This window comes from Elgaria multicarinata, chromosome 6, assembly GCF_023053635.1.
Source record: "Elgaria multicarinata webbii isolate HBS135686 ecotype San Diego chromosome 6, rElgMul1.1.pri, whole genome shotgun sequence".
NCBI classification, from domain to species: Eukaryota; Metazoa; Chordata; class Lepidosauria; order Squamata; family Anguidae; genus Elgaria; species Elgaria multicarinata.
This window is the reverse complement of record NC_086176.1, coordinates 58,588,266-58,600,490: the sequence shown is the minus strand read 5'-3', so window position 1 is coordinate 58,600,490 and position 12,225 is coordinate 58,588,266. Positions and strand designations below refer to the sequence as shown.

Below are 12,225 nucleotides of genomic sequence, written 5' to 3'. Positions count from 1 at the left end.
ACTGTAGGAGAGCCTCGGGGATTGTTCCCCCCCCCCCCAGCAATGGCTGATGGTATGCTATCAGCACTGGGAGAGGAGAGAAGGTGGAGGAACTGTCAATCAAACATTGCCTTTTATTCAACTCCCTGGGAACCCACAGTCACACAAGGATGGAGTTAGAACATGTGTGGTGAGTATCCTCTAAAAACTCAACCATTGAATGGAGTTTTCCCATTGTGTAGAGAAACGTGTTGTCTGAACTGAGCCATTGTCTGTCTTCAAACTAAAACGGAACTTGTGCAGAACATCAGCTGTTAGATGCTAACTCAGCACTAGCATTTGTTTTGTTAACTTTGGTGCTGGGCCTTATGTGTATCTCTTTATCTTCTGAATAGAATGTATAGCATTTTGGAAAGTTTCCAGTTATTTGAAATGACAATCTTGGTATTTCAAATACCTAAAGAGACCTTAGATTCATGAGTCCAGCTCTGAAATTGTTACATTCAAAATATATGCTTGAAGCTATATTATTTATCTTACTTACTTTTTAGCACACTTTCATCATGTCTCAGTTATAAAAGTTGATATTCTTAAGATGCTTCAGGGGCTTGCAGGCTGAATAAAGCTTTTATGTCTTTGTTGTGGTCATCCCTGCTTTAACAGTACCTAGGTCTGCAATCCTATATACTCTTACCTGAAAGTAACTTCCATTGAACTCAGTTCATTGGAAGTTATTGCTCAGAACTAAGCTCTAAACTCAGTTTCATGACTACTTGGGCTTTATCATTTTATAGATTTTAGAGATATGGGAGGTTGTTGGTGTATGTGTTTTACATAAGTATTCTAAAAGTAACTTAATTGAATTGTCCTTTTTCAGTGGAATATATTGAAACAGCTATAATGTAGTTTGCTTTATTGCTTAGAAGATCATTGCTTCTGTTCCCTCTGCTCTAGGTGCTTGTGTTGTTCGGGATGCCACGGGGAGCATTAATGACACAATTATCACTGAGCTGACAAACTGTACTACTGCTGCTTGTAAGCTGAACTTCGATTTCTCCTCCTGTGAAAAGGGGGGCTGTCTTTATGGGCTAATGAACAACTTCCAAGTAAGCAGTGATTTCTAATCCTTGGGAATGTCAGCTGAGTGTTTGCTTGAGATGTCTGACACGCTTTGTATTTGATTTATGAGATGAACATTTACAAACTGCTCAATATAAACGTGGGAACAGATGAGAAGAAACAGTTTTTCTCCCTGTGTGTTAAAATGACTGGTGGTCTAATGTTTGAAATGCGGGAACTTTTCTATGATTTGAAGTTATAATAACATAAGTTTGTCTACAAGAACATGAATTTCACAGTACATAATATTTAGATACTTGACTTTGAACTTCTCTTTTCAAATTATGAATCATTTAAGTAGCTTGCTAGCAATTACTGTATGTTTACGCTTATTGTGGCTGGAGGCAGACAAGCTTTTAGGAGTTTGAAAATTGAGAGTTTTACCCTTAAAGGTGGCCTAAAATTTATTTTAAATGTAATAAAATAAATGGTTTGAGAAAAGCATTGCTGCTTAGAATATGCACACTTTTTTTCTCACGCCCTTGTAGGGCAGTGGGGGGTGAAATCTAACGTAGTCTGCTGGGAGGTGAGGAATGCTAGTATGATCTCAATCCCTCACTTTTGATTTTTAAAACATACATTTTGCATGGCTTGTAGGACTTTTAAAATACAATAAGATATTTATATTGTACCTGCATGCAATAGCAGATAAAATCAATAGTAAATATGTTAAAATGTCTGTATAGGGACTTTATGTCCACCACTAACCTGAATAAGGGGTTTCACTCAAATCTCTAGCCTTGATCACCATTTTTGACAGAAAAGGGGGCTATAAATAAAGAAGAATTTATCTAATAAGAGGAAATGCTGAACTGAGTCCACTTTCTTCTTTCATCCGTCCCACCTAGTGGCTCTTGGGTGCACACTGTAAGAATCAGATGCTGACAATGTGAACAGCTTCCAGTTTTTCTTGGAACTGGAAGTTTTAGTATTTTGGCTTGGGAACAGCCATGCTTCCAGATGGAGGGCTACCAGTCAGAAGGCGTTGGGCAGCCATTCCGTTTTCTTTTTCTTAACAAATTTTCTATGGTAATAAAAAGACAAAAGAAGCAATGGAGCAAGGTTACGAGTGGAATGTGTCTTTGTTTGCATCCATGTAAAAATCTGTAAATAAGAGAGAGCAACTGTGTAATAAAATCTGGTAGCACTCTGTAACTGATGTTTCTCATAACATGAGATGCTTAAAAGCCTTAACACAGTGTTCTTTCCTATACTCAAGTGTTTGTAATTAGACAGTGTAAGGAATAACCCAATTAAGGTAAAGTACCTTAGACTGAATCTATGTTCATCTAAGTTATTTGGCTGAATTAGATAATGAAGACTTATTACTTATAAAATCCAATTAAAGTAATGATTGGTGACAATTCTAAAAACATTAATGTGTGGTTTGACTCAAAGCTGTTAGGAAGAAAGAGGCAATTCATTCAGGGATAATGATGCCAGACCTTATTTTGACACTGATAAAAATGACAAACTTTGCAGAAATGGAAAATGCCAATCAGATTTTCAACGTTTTTAAAGTAGGGTTTGTCTTGCATGAAACCTTTTTATTATGTGGAGTGTTGAATTATCACTGTCCTGAAAATACACAATTTCACACCTGTTGGGTTTTTTTAGCTTGCACAATGGAGACCCTGGAAATGTTCTTCAGTTTCTTATAGTACTTTGTGCATGACTGTCTTTTCTGTGGCCCTTGCAATAACTTCATTAAATTGAATGAAGTTGCATAGCTTCTGTTGTCATTTATCACATTGCCACTTTTCTTTTTTGGAAGGTTTCATGACTGAAAACCTTATAATGGTTTTACTGGCACAGGAGATGTCTTCTTCAATGCTGGTATTTAGCATATTATGCTTCACTCAGTATTTTTGAGAAGACTTAACCAAGCATAGAACTGTCAAGCCCATTATCTATGTGTTATTATTTATAAAGCACCTAAAATGCACTGTACAAAGATTTATTTTTTAAAAAACCACAATCTCTGCCTGCAGAGGGTTAATCTAATCAAGACAATATAGAAGGACAAAAGGGATGGGGAGCGAACAGGAAAACAAGAAAATTCAGGCACAAATTCTTTATAAAGTAAATATACTGCTTTCTCTCAATGTTCTAATAGTTCTCATAGAAATTTGTATATAGGATTGAATTTTAACATGATTTTGCACCAAAGTTGTTTCAATGTTAGGTCTGCCTTTATTAAAGTTATGTTCTACTTCCAGGTAATGAGTATGGTATCAGGATTTGGACCTCTGATATCAGCTGGCATATTTTCTGCCACCCTTTCTTCAGCATTAGCATCTCTTGTCAGCGCACCTAAAATCTTCCAGGTAAGAAACCAGACCTGACCAGACCTAAATCCTATTTTGAAAAGGCTTTTCTAAATCAAAGCACTTGAGGGTTATACACTGTTTCTCAAGATATTTCTGGTTTGAACTGGGATAAGAAAAAGTGCTCTAATAAGTCTCTTTACTAGTAGATAGTTATTTGTGAATTAAAACTATGCTTCCAGACATCTAGTGTATTAAATACATAGTTTGCCAGTTGTCAGTATACCTGGACTTCAATAATATGTGTAGGAATTCATAATTTCTATAACAAAATAATTTTTATTTAGATAAGGTAAACGTAAGTGATTCCAACAATACTTTATTGATTACTGTCCATACTTTCCCCATGGTACTTCAAACCACATTGAATTAGTGATCTGTGCACTCATTAAAGGTTTGATGTTAATTATGTTGATCAAATGGCCTATGTGTGCTGAGAATTATAATCAAGATGTCAAATCTTAATATGTATCTATGTAAACAATGGTTTTATCTTTTTTATTTCCCCTAGGCTTTATGTAAAGACAATATTTATCCTGGTTTCCTGATGTTTGCTAAAGGCTATGGGAAGAATAATGAACCTTTGAGGGGGTATCTTCTGACCTTCTTGATTGCTCTTGGATTTATATTAATTGGTTAGTTAATGTATATGCTGTTTTTCTACAGAAAGCATTTTTGCCCTGTTTTTTGTAAACATCTTCCAAAGCATCTGCTATGATCCATGTTTCCTAATTCCATATAATTAATCAGCACAGACTCAGTTTCTTGGAGAGGGAACATAATCAAAACCATTGGTATAACAACTTACGTTATATAGCAGGAAGTCTTTTACTATACAGTTCAAACAAAATGAGATTCTGGATAGTACAACTTCATTAGAACAGAAAAGAATGCATTTACAGTAACCCTGTAACTGCAAGTTTAATACACAACATAAATGGGTGTGTTCCAGCCCTTTGGATTGGTTCTTGAGGGATGAGGGTGCTTTACAAACCCTCCTCAATATGTACAGTACATCTGCATCTGTAGGGTGGTTTGACGTGGTTGACTCAATAGCACAAGAAGGATATATGGGTTTCTTTGAATTTGGGGCCAATTGTACTTGGGCTCAATTCAGACATCACATGAGTTCACAGTAATGGAAGCTTAACTGTGATTTGACATGATATCTGAAACCAGATTTATGGCCATTGCTCTGCCTCCAGTGGTTGATGTACCATTGAGATGGGAGTGAACTCTTGAACTTACAAAGAGTACTGAGAAGATGGAAGGAAACAGATCTAAAATATTCTTTACTTTCTGAATGTTTATAAGTACAAACAGCGACTTTGCGTGATGTCTTAATTAAGTCTACATGATTTATAAGTACAGAGTAACTTCCATGAGAAATTCCCATTACTTAATCCAGAGTTCAGATGTTTTATTTACAAAATAAATAAATTGCTGCAGAATCATTTACAGGTGACCCTGACTCATACCCAGGTTCAACATATTCACCTTGACTGGGCAGACTCATGGGTCTGTATTTAGAAACCATGTAATTTCCAAATCATAATAATTGGCAGTAGTTCTAATCTAAATTCACAGTTCTTCACTTTGACTCCATAATAGACTCTTATTGTCACATGCCCACTACTCTCTAGGTATCCAGACATAAGTATTTATCAGTAAAGAGTACACATCTCTCTTGTTTGCACACACATATAAATTACTGTAAATTGTTCCCAACTAAAGAAGGATGTATTAAACTGTAAGTTGAACTATATGAATTATTGTCCATATCTGTAAAGGAGAGTAAGGCCTCATCTACACCAAGCAGGATATTGCACTATGAAAGTGATATATAAAAGGCAGGAGCCACACCAAGCATGATATAGCAGTATGAAAGTGGTATATAGTATGTGTCAGTGGGCCCCAACAGTTGTCACTGCACTTCAATACCACTATAACGCAGTAGTGTGGGTCCTGCCTTTTATATACCGCTTGCATAGTGCAATATCCTGCTTGGTGTAGATGAGGCCTAAGAGCGCCAGTTCTTTAAAAACTGTTTTGCATACACAATTTCCTTCTTCTCTACACTATGTTCATACGATCAGTGGGGAAAACAACTCTCTGTTGGTTGTTCCCCCAACCCCCATGCTTGCCAACCGGGATTACCTTAATTACCCACCTTGTGTCACCTGAACCCGGGGGATAGCATGGGCAAAATGACTTTTCACCCACCTTACAACCCATGGCTTGCAGTAGGGGTTGTCGGGTGGGTGAAAAGTCACTCGGTCCGGAGGGCGAGGTGGGTAACAAATAAATAATTATATTATTATTATTATTATTATTATTATTATTATTATTATTATTATATATTATTACACCCAAAAGGACTCCAAGGTCTAGAGCCTCCAGTTTCCCAAAGGTTCCAAGAAGCACTTAACTTACCTAAGAATCTTGTCCTGCCTGCTCACAGCATGATTCCAAGGAGACATTGCTTTAGCACTTTAAATGTGCTTGGTTCCTTATGATGGACCAGTTTGGTTTCTCCTGACGTGCTGACTTTCTTACCTTCCCCAGGAAATAATGAACAAAAGAGTTGCTTACCTGTACTATGGGGGCATTCTGTGCAGTCACTCATCCCACCCGCCATCCTGTCCAGATTTGGAGATATCCATTTACACACTCTAGGTTGACCAGAAAATGGAACTTAGTGGGAATGCACAGTTTCTGCCCCCTCACTTCCTGCACTTTTGCACATAATGGGAGGGTAGTGCTTCTAACCTTGCAGGGCTTTCTTGGAAGATCCCATCTATGTCTGTGCAGGATCAGGGTTTAGATGTCCCCTCTGAAACACTGCTGCAAAGAATACGCATTCAAAGAAAAACCATTACATGTAAGCAATTCTGTTTTGCCATATTTATTTATTGTAACAATATAATTGTGTGTTTCTATATTTGTAGCTGAATTGAATGTAATTGCTCCAATTATCTCCAACTTCTTCTTGGCTTCCTATGCCTTAATTAACTTCTCCGTGTTCCACGCTTCACTTGCAAAATCTCCAGGTATGAATTCTACATTGTTGCTCTTACCAAGATGTCTTTTTAATTTTTTCTTCAATTTAAACTTAAACAATAGCATAACCTATTGAACTGGAAATGTATATTCCAAACAACCTAACAAGGTTGTAGATAGCAATCCTCATCAGAGTAACTTGAAACTTGAAAAAAAAAGAAGAACTTCACTATGTTACATTACATTTTCTGATGCCTCTGTTTATTTTCTTGGTATTTAGGGATGTGAATATAATATATCTAGCCAAAATACTGGTAACCTATGTGTGTTTACCATCCTTCCCCAATCTGGCACCCTCCAGATGTTTGGGATGTCAAGCCCCATCAGTCCCAGCCAGCATGGCCAGTCATCAGAAATGCTAGGAATTGTAGTCTAAAACATCTACAGGACACTGGGTTGGGAAAAGCTGATGCATACACTATTAAAATGTTGTGGGGGTTGCAGATACACACTGAAGAGGAAGCGTTCTGTTCATACATTTAATGTCTTTTTGCTTTTTGAATAGGCTGGCGTCCTGCTTTTAAGTACTACAACATGTGGGTGTCTCTAGTTGGAGCAATTCTTTGCTGTATAGTGATGTTTGTCATTAACTGGTGGGCCGCACTCCTCACATACGTCATCGTTCTAGGACTCTACATTTATGTAACTTACAAGAAGCCAGGTGGGTGCATGTTTAGCAGACACTAGGCCAATAATGGGATTTCTGATTTGATTTAAATGCTGTTTTTAAACCATGTCTTTAGTCTGTTTCATATACATTACTTTTCCCTCTTCAGTGCTATTTCATATCAGGAACCTGTATGTAGTTAACTAGTTAACTTTAGGACCTGTTAGAAAGATACTGGAGAAAGCAATATGTAAGGAGTTGGAGCTTGATGGCTATTTTCTGTAGAAAACACTATGTACTTGTTTGACAGAGGTGGGAAAGAACCATGCCTTCGTTGAAAAACAACATTGTGACCACCAAGAAAAGAAATAGTATTAGGAGAAATATTCTAATTGTGGCCCAGTTCATCCACTTTCACATGTAACAATAACCCTTAGTATGGGTTATTGTTGAATCTTGGGTTGTCATTGAATCATGGGTTGCAAACCCTACACTATGGGTTAACTATGAGTTAACCATGAACAACTGAGGAAGTGAACCCATGGTTTTTTGTTGGGTTATGAACTCTGAATAGTTCTACACCTTAAGTTATTAATGAGGTCCATTTCCTGAAGCAAGAGAGACAGTCATGATTGAAAGTGGTAACAGAGTATAGAAAATGGGTTGCTGCCAGTGAGCTATTGAAATTTTCCTTGATCTCCAGGCTTTTATATTAAGATTTGTAAGAATTCTTTCTCCCCTCCCCACTTATTTTAGCTATGGAAAAATTCAAGGTACTCGAAGAACTGGTTTGCACATAGTGTGTCATGAGTTAATTAGCCCATGGTTTGTTGGGGGCGCACAGGAGCGAGTTCATTGCTTCCTGTTCGATCACCACTTCTGTTTTGCATCTGGTTAGAAAACAATCCAGGAACATCTGTTCCTGTTTCTTTTCTAAACGCGATGCAAAGCGGCAAGTAGGTGGGAGGCTGCATGCTCGCTCACCCATGCATGGCCCTGACAACCCATGGTTTAAACAACCAGTGGGTTGTCGTTATGTGAAAAACCATGTCTAAGTCTTAAGAGGAATCTATATCTTCTGCTAACCTTCTTGGGTTTTAACTAGGCTCATCTGAAATTAATGTATTGAAGTTTGCCAGACCTTCATAAAATACTGTATTTGACACTGCAAGCATATTGTCAGTAAATTACTAGTGAAACTTCTTAGGGAGCTTTATCTCCCAGTTTAAGAAAAAAATCCTTTAAGTACTACAGTGCTGAGATAACTAGTCTTAATTTAGATATCTAGAGTTCTGCTCCTCAAATCAATTCGTAATGTAGTTCATGTGCTATGTCAGGAGTATTATTACTTTGAAAATAAGACTAGTTTACATTTCTCTAAGTGAGACTGGTTCTGTCTTAATATAAAATCAATCTTTTTTACAGATGTAAATTGGGGATCATCAACTCAAGCTTTGACTTATCTAAATGCATTGCAGCATGCTGTCCGCCTTACTGGTGTGGAAGATCATGTGAAAAATTTCAGGTAACTTGAAATATAATGCCAATATTTAGGTATTTTAGCAAATATATTGGCCAAATGTATGTTGGCCAATATAGTTGAACTTGAAATACAGAAATAGCAGTCTAATATAAACTACGGAAACTCTTGAAATCAAATATTGTAAAAGTGAGGGCCAATTTACAGCTCTATATTGGGTATTGGGAATGAGATTTGGAGAGATTCATACAGAGTGACAGTGTGTGACCCTGTTGACACTCCTTGATCTTCTGACAGCATATTTATTCATATATGGTATGGTATGTATGTATGTAGTATGTGTATTTCAAAATGATTGACCATTGTATCCTTCTAGAGTGACTGTTTGAGTTAGGAGTGGGTACGGCAGTGCAGTGGTTTCACTCCTACTTAAATGGCCAGCTCCAGAAGGTGGTGCTTGGCCCCATGGATTCTTCAGTGAGTCAGTTTTGTCCCTCATGCTATTTAATATCTACATGAAACCACTGAGTGGAGTTATCCGGAGTTTGGGAGTGCATTATCATCAGTCTTCTGATGACATGCAGCTCTGCTTCTCCTTTTCATCTTCGTTAGGGGAGGCCGTGGACGCGCTAGATAAGCTCCTGGCTGCAACAATGGACTGGATGAGGGCTAATAAACTGAAGTTTAATCCAAATAAGACAGATGCTGTTAGTGGGTAGTTCTTCTCACCGGGTGGAGGGTGTTCACCCTGTTCTGGACGGGGTTGCACTCCCCCTGAAAAAGCAGATTTCTAGCTTGGCAGTTTGCCTGGAGGCACCATTGTCATTTAAGGCTCAGAATGCCTTTGGTACAGAGCACCTTCAGCTGGTGGACTAGCTACATCTCTGTGGACAGGAATAACCTGGCTTCACTAGTCTATGCTCTGATAATTTTATGTATTTTATTGCTGTAAGTCACTTGGGGAGGGATTCTGCTCTGAAAGATGGCCAAAAAAATGTTTTAAATAAATAAATAATTTCCAGGTTAGATTACTGTAGTGCACTCTGCGTGGAGCTGCCCTTGAGGACTGTTCAAAAGTTGTAGCTTATGCAAAATGTGGCAGCCATATTGATAGCAGGGAACTGAAGGTCTGAGCATATAACACCAATTCTGGCCCGCTTGCAACTGGCTGTACATTTCTGAGACAAATTCAAGGTGCTGGTTTTAAACTACAAATCCTATATGGCTCAGAATCGCATACTTATTTACTAATAATATTCATATACCTCTTAATATTAAAAATCTCAAAGCAGTTCACATACTAATATTAAAAAATAACATTTAAATACACTGTTAGAATCAATTTCAACTACAACAATGAAACAGATATATTTAAAATACACAACTAAAAACAATTTTGAAAGCTACTATACCAAATCAAAAAGCATTGCGGTGTGGGTCTTTTAATATCACTTGTTTTTATGGAGTCCCAGTACAACCTGTTTTAAATTGTTTTTAAAATTTTGTATGTTAAAGGTTTTATATCATGTTTCTATTACATTGTATTGCCGGGGGGTGGGGTGGAGGGAGGATAATTTTTGTGAACCGCCCAGAGCACTTTGGCTATTGGGCAGTATAGAAATGAAATATTAACTTTTCCTTTGAATTTAAAACTAGGCCACAATGCCTTGTCATGAGTGGTGCTCCTAACTCACGTCCAGCTTTGCTTCATCTTGTTCACGCCTTCACCAAAAATGTAGGATTGATGATCTGTGGCCATATACATATGGTAGGTTTGTGAATAATTTCAAATGCCTTCTATAAAATTACTTGACTACTTCATATAACTTTTCTTAATGCCCCTTTTCTCTGCAAACCACTTAATTTGATGCAAAAACAACAAAAAGTCTTGTGGCACCATAAAAACTAACACATTTTTATGGTATAAAGTTTTATGGAATAGTGCTCTATTTTATCATATACTTAGAATGTCATCCTTAATTGGCAGGGGTGTAGTAGGGAGAACTAGAAAATTGTTGGTGAAGTCAGAGCAGAATTGAAATGCAAGAAATGAAAGCAGCAATACTTGCATTTAACCTTAGATGTATGTACCAATAGAGTAATGATTCACAAAGTAGTGATGATAAAATATAAAATATTCAGGCATTTGATACTTTAAGACCTATAATGTGATAAACCCATAATTTTTTATTCAAGTAAAGACATAGGTGGTAGAATTGAACTTCTTGGTAAGTTTTAATTCAGCAGCTTCATACTGGATTCTCTCTTTGAAATTCCTTTATTTGAGATAGCTAACTTGAAGGGCTCATCTACACCAAGCAGGATATTATACTATGGAAGCGGTATATGAAAGGCAGGAGCCACACCAAGCAGGATATACCGGTATGAAAGCGGTATATGGTATGTGTCAATGAGTTGTCAGTGCACTTCAGTACCTCTATAAAGCAGTAGTGTGGCTCCTGCCTTTTATATACCACTTTCATAGTGGAATATCCTGCTTGGTGTAGATAAGCCCAAAGTCAGCAACAGAGTGTCCTGGGACATTGAAATGTTCTCCTACTGGTTTTTGAATAGTGAACATTCTCATGTTAGTTTTGTGTTCATTTATTCTTTCGCATATAGATTTGTGTTTGTCCTGTGTAGAATGTATGATGCAGTAACAGGCATAGTACAAAGGTGCCGATGAGATGGTGTATTGGAAGGAATGGTTTAGATGTTTCAGGCATTGGGGAATGGGAACAGTTTCATAAAAATGTTACTGCGCAAGAAATTGCTTGAAACACAGAAGAATTAGGTTGCAAGGTTTGCATTTTGCTCTGTGTGTGATGGGAATTGACAACAGTACTAAATTGGTAATACCCTACAAGTACCAAAGGCTTAAAGTACTGAATCTGAATATTTTCTATAGTGTGGAGGTTCAGAAAATTTCAGTATAAGTTTTGCCACATGTTTAAAAATTGAATTAGGAGAGAGTTTTGAAGTATGCCAGTTGTTTTGAGAGACCTTCTTGATAAATAAAATCTGGTTTCGTGGCCAGAAGAGAGTAATAGTTTATAGTCTATATTCTTTAGAAACTAGTCTGTGGTCTAAGTAATACTGTTAGCTTTTGAATAAGTGCATGTTTTTAAAGAGCCAATATATGTTCCTCAATGAGGAATCTTCACTTCTGATAGCTGTATGCATGTATAATTGTAATTATATTCCCCCCTCTCTTTTAGGGTCCCCGCAGACAGGCCATGAAAGAATTGTCAGCTGACTTGTCCAGGTACCAACGGTGGCTTATTAAAAACAAAATGAAAGCCTTTTATGCTCCAGTACACGCAGAAGACTTGAGAGATGGTACACAGTACTTAATGCAGGTACATGGTCTTGTATTGTGGTAGTGATCTTTGAGAGATGCCTTTTCAGTTAGATCCCACACATTCCATTTCTAAGTACATATTTTCAATGTGTTTTAAAATTGTTGCCTATTGTAGTTAATGTTGTAAAGCAACATTCTTATCCAGTAAGCAGGGGCTGTCAGGAATGGATTAGGTCCTGTGCTTCTATGATGCTAGCAAGCAAGGCTTAACTCTTACGTTGCATGAAGCAAAAAGTAGAGGCCCCACCAAGTATCCCTACAAGTAATCTGGGCTCTTGCAGCCCAGTCTTCA

At 37.4% G+C, this 12,225-nt stretch overlaps 1 protein-coding gene across 1 annotated transcript in view; it reads left to right on the top strand.

Moving 5' to 3' along the window:
* The window catches only part of SLC12A2 (solute carrier family 12 member 2), a 55,410-nt gene that overhangs the window by 28,289 nt on the left and 14,896 nt on the right, over nt 1–12,225 (top strand). Inside the window, exons 10-17 of the mRNA XM_063129465.1 lie at nt 934–1,085; nt 3,318–3,425; nt 3,937–4,060; nt 6,374–6,475; nt 6,991–7,146; nt 8,518–8,617; nt 10,229–10,340; nt 11,791–11,931. Of these exons, the coding sequence (XP_062985535.1) occupies nt 934–1,085; nt 3,318–3,425; nt 3,937–4,060; nt 6,374–6,475; nt 6,991–7,146; nt 8,518–8,617; nt 10,229–10,340; nt 11,791–11,931 (995 nt within the window). The remainder of the gene's footprint in view (nt 1–933; nt 1,086–3,317; nt 3,426–3,936; nt 4,061–6,373; nt 6,476–6,990; nt 7,147–8,517; nt 8,618–10,228; nt 10,341–11,790; nt 11,932–12,225) is intronic.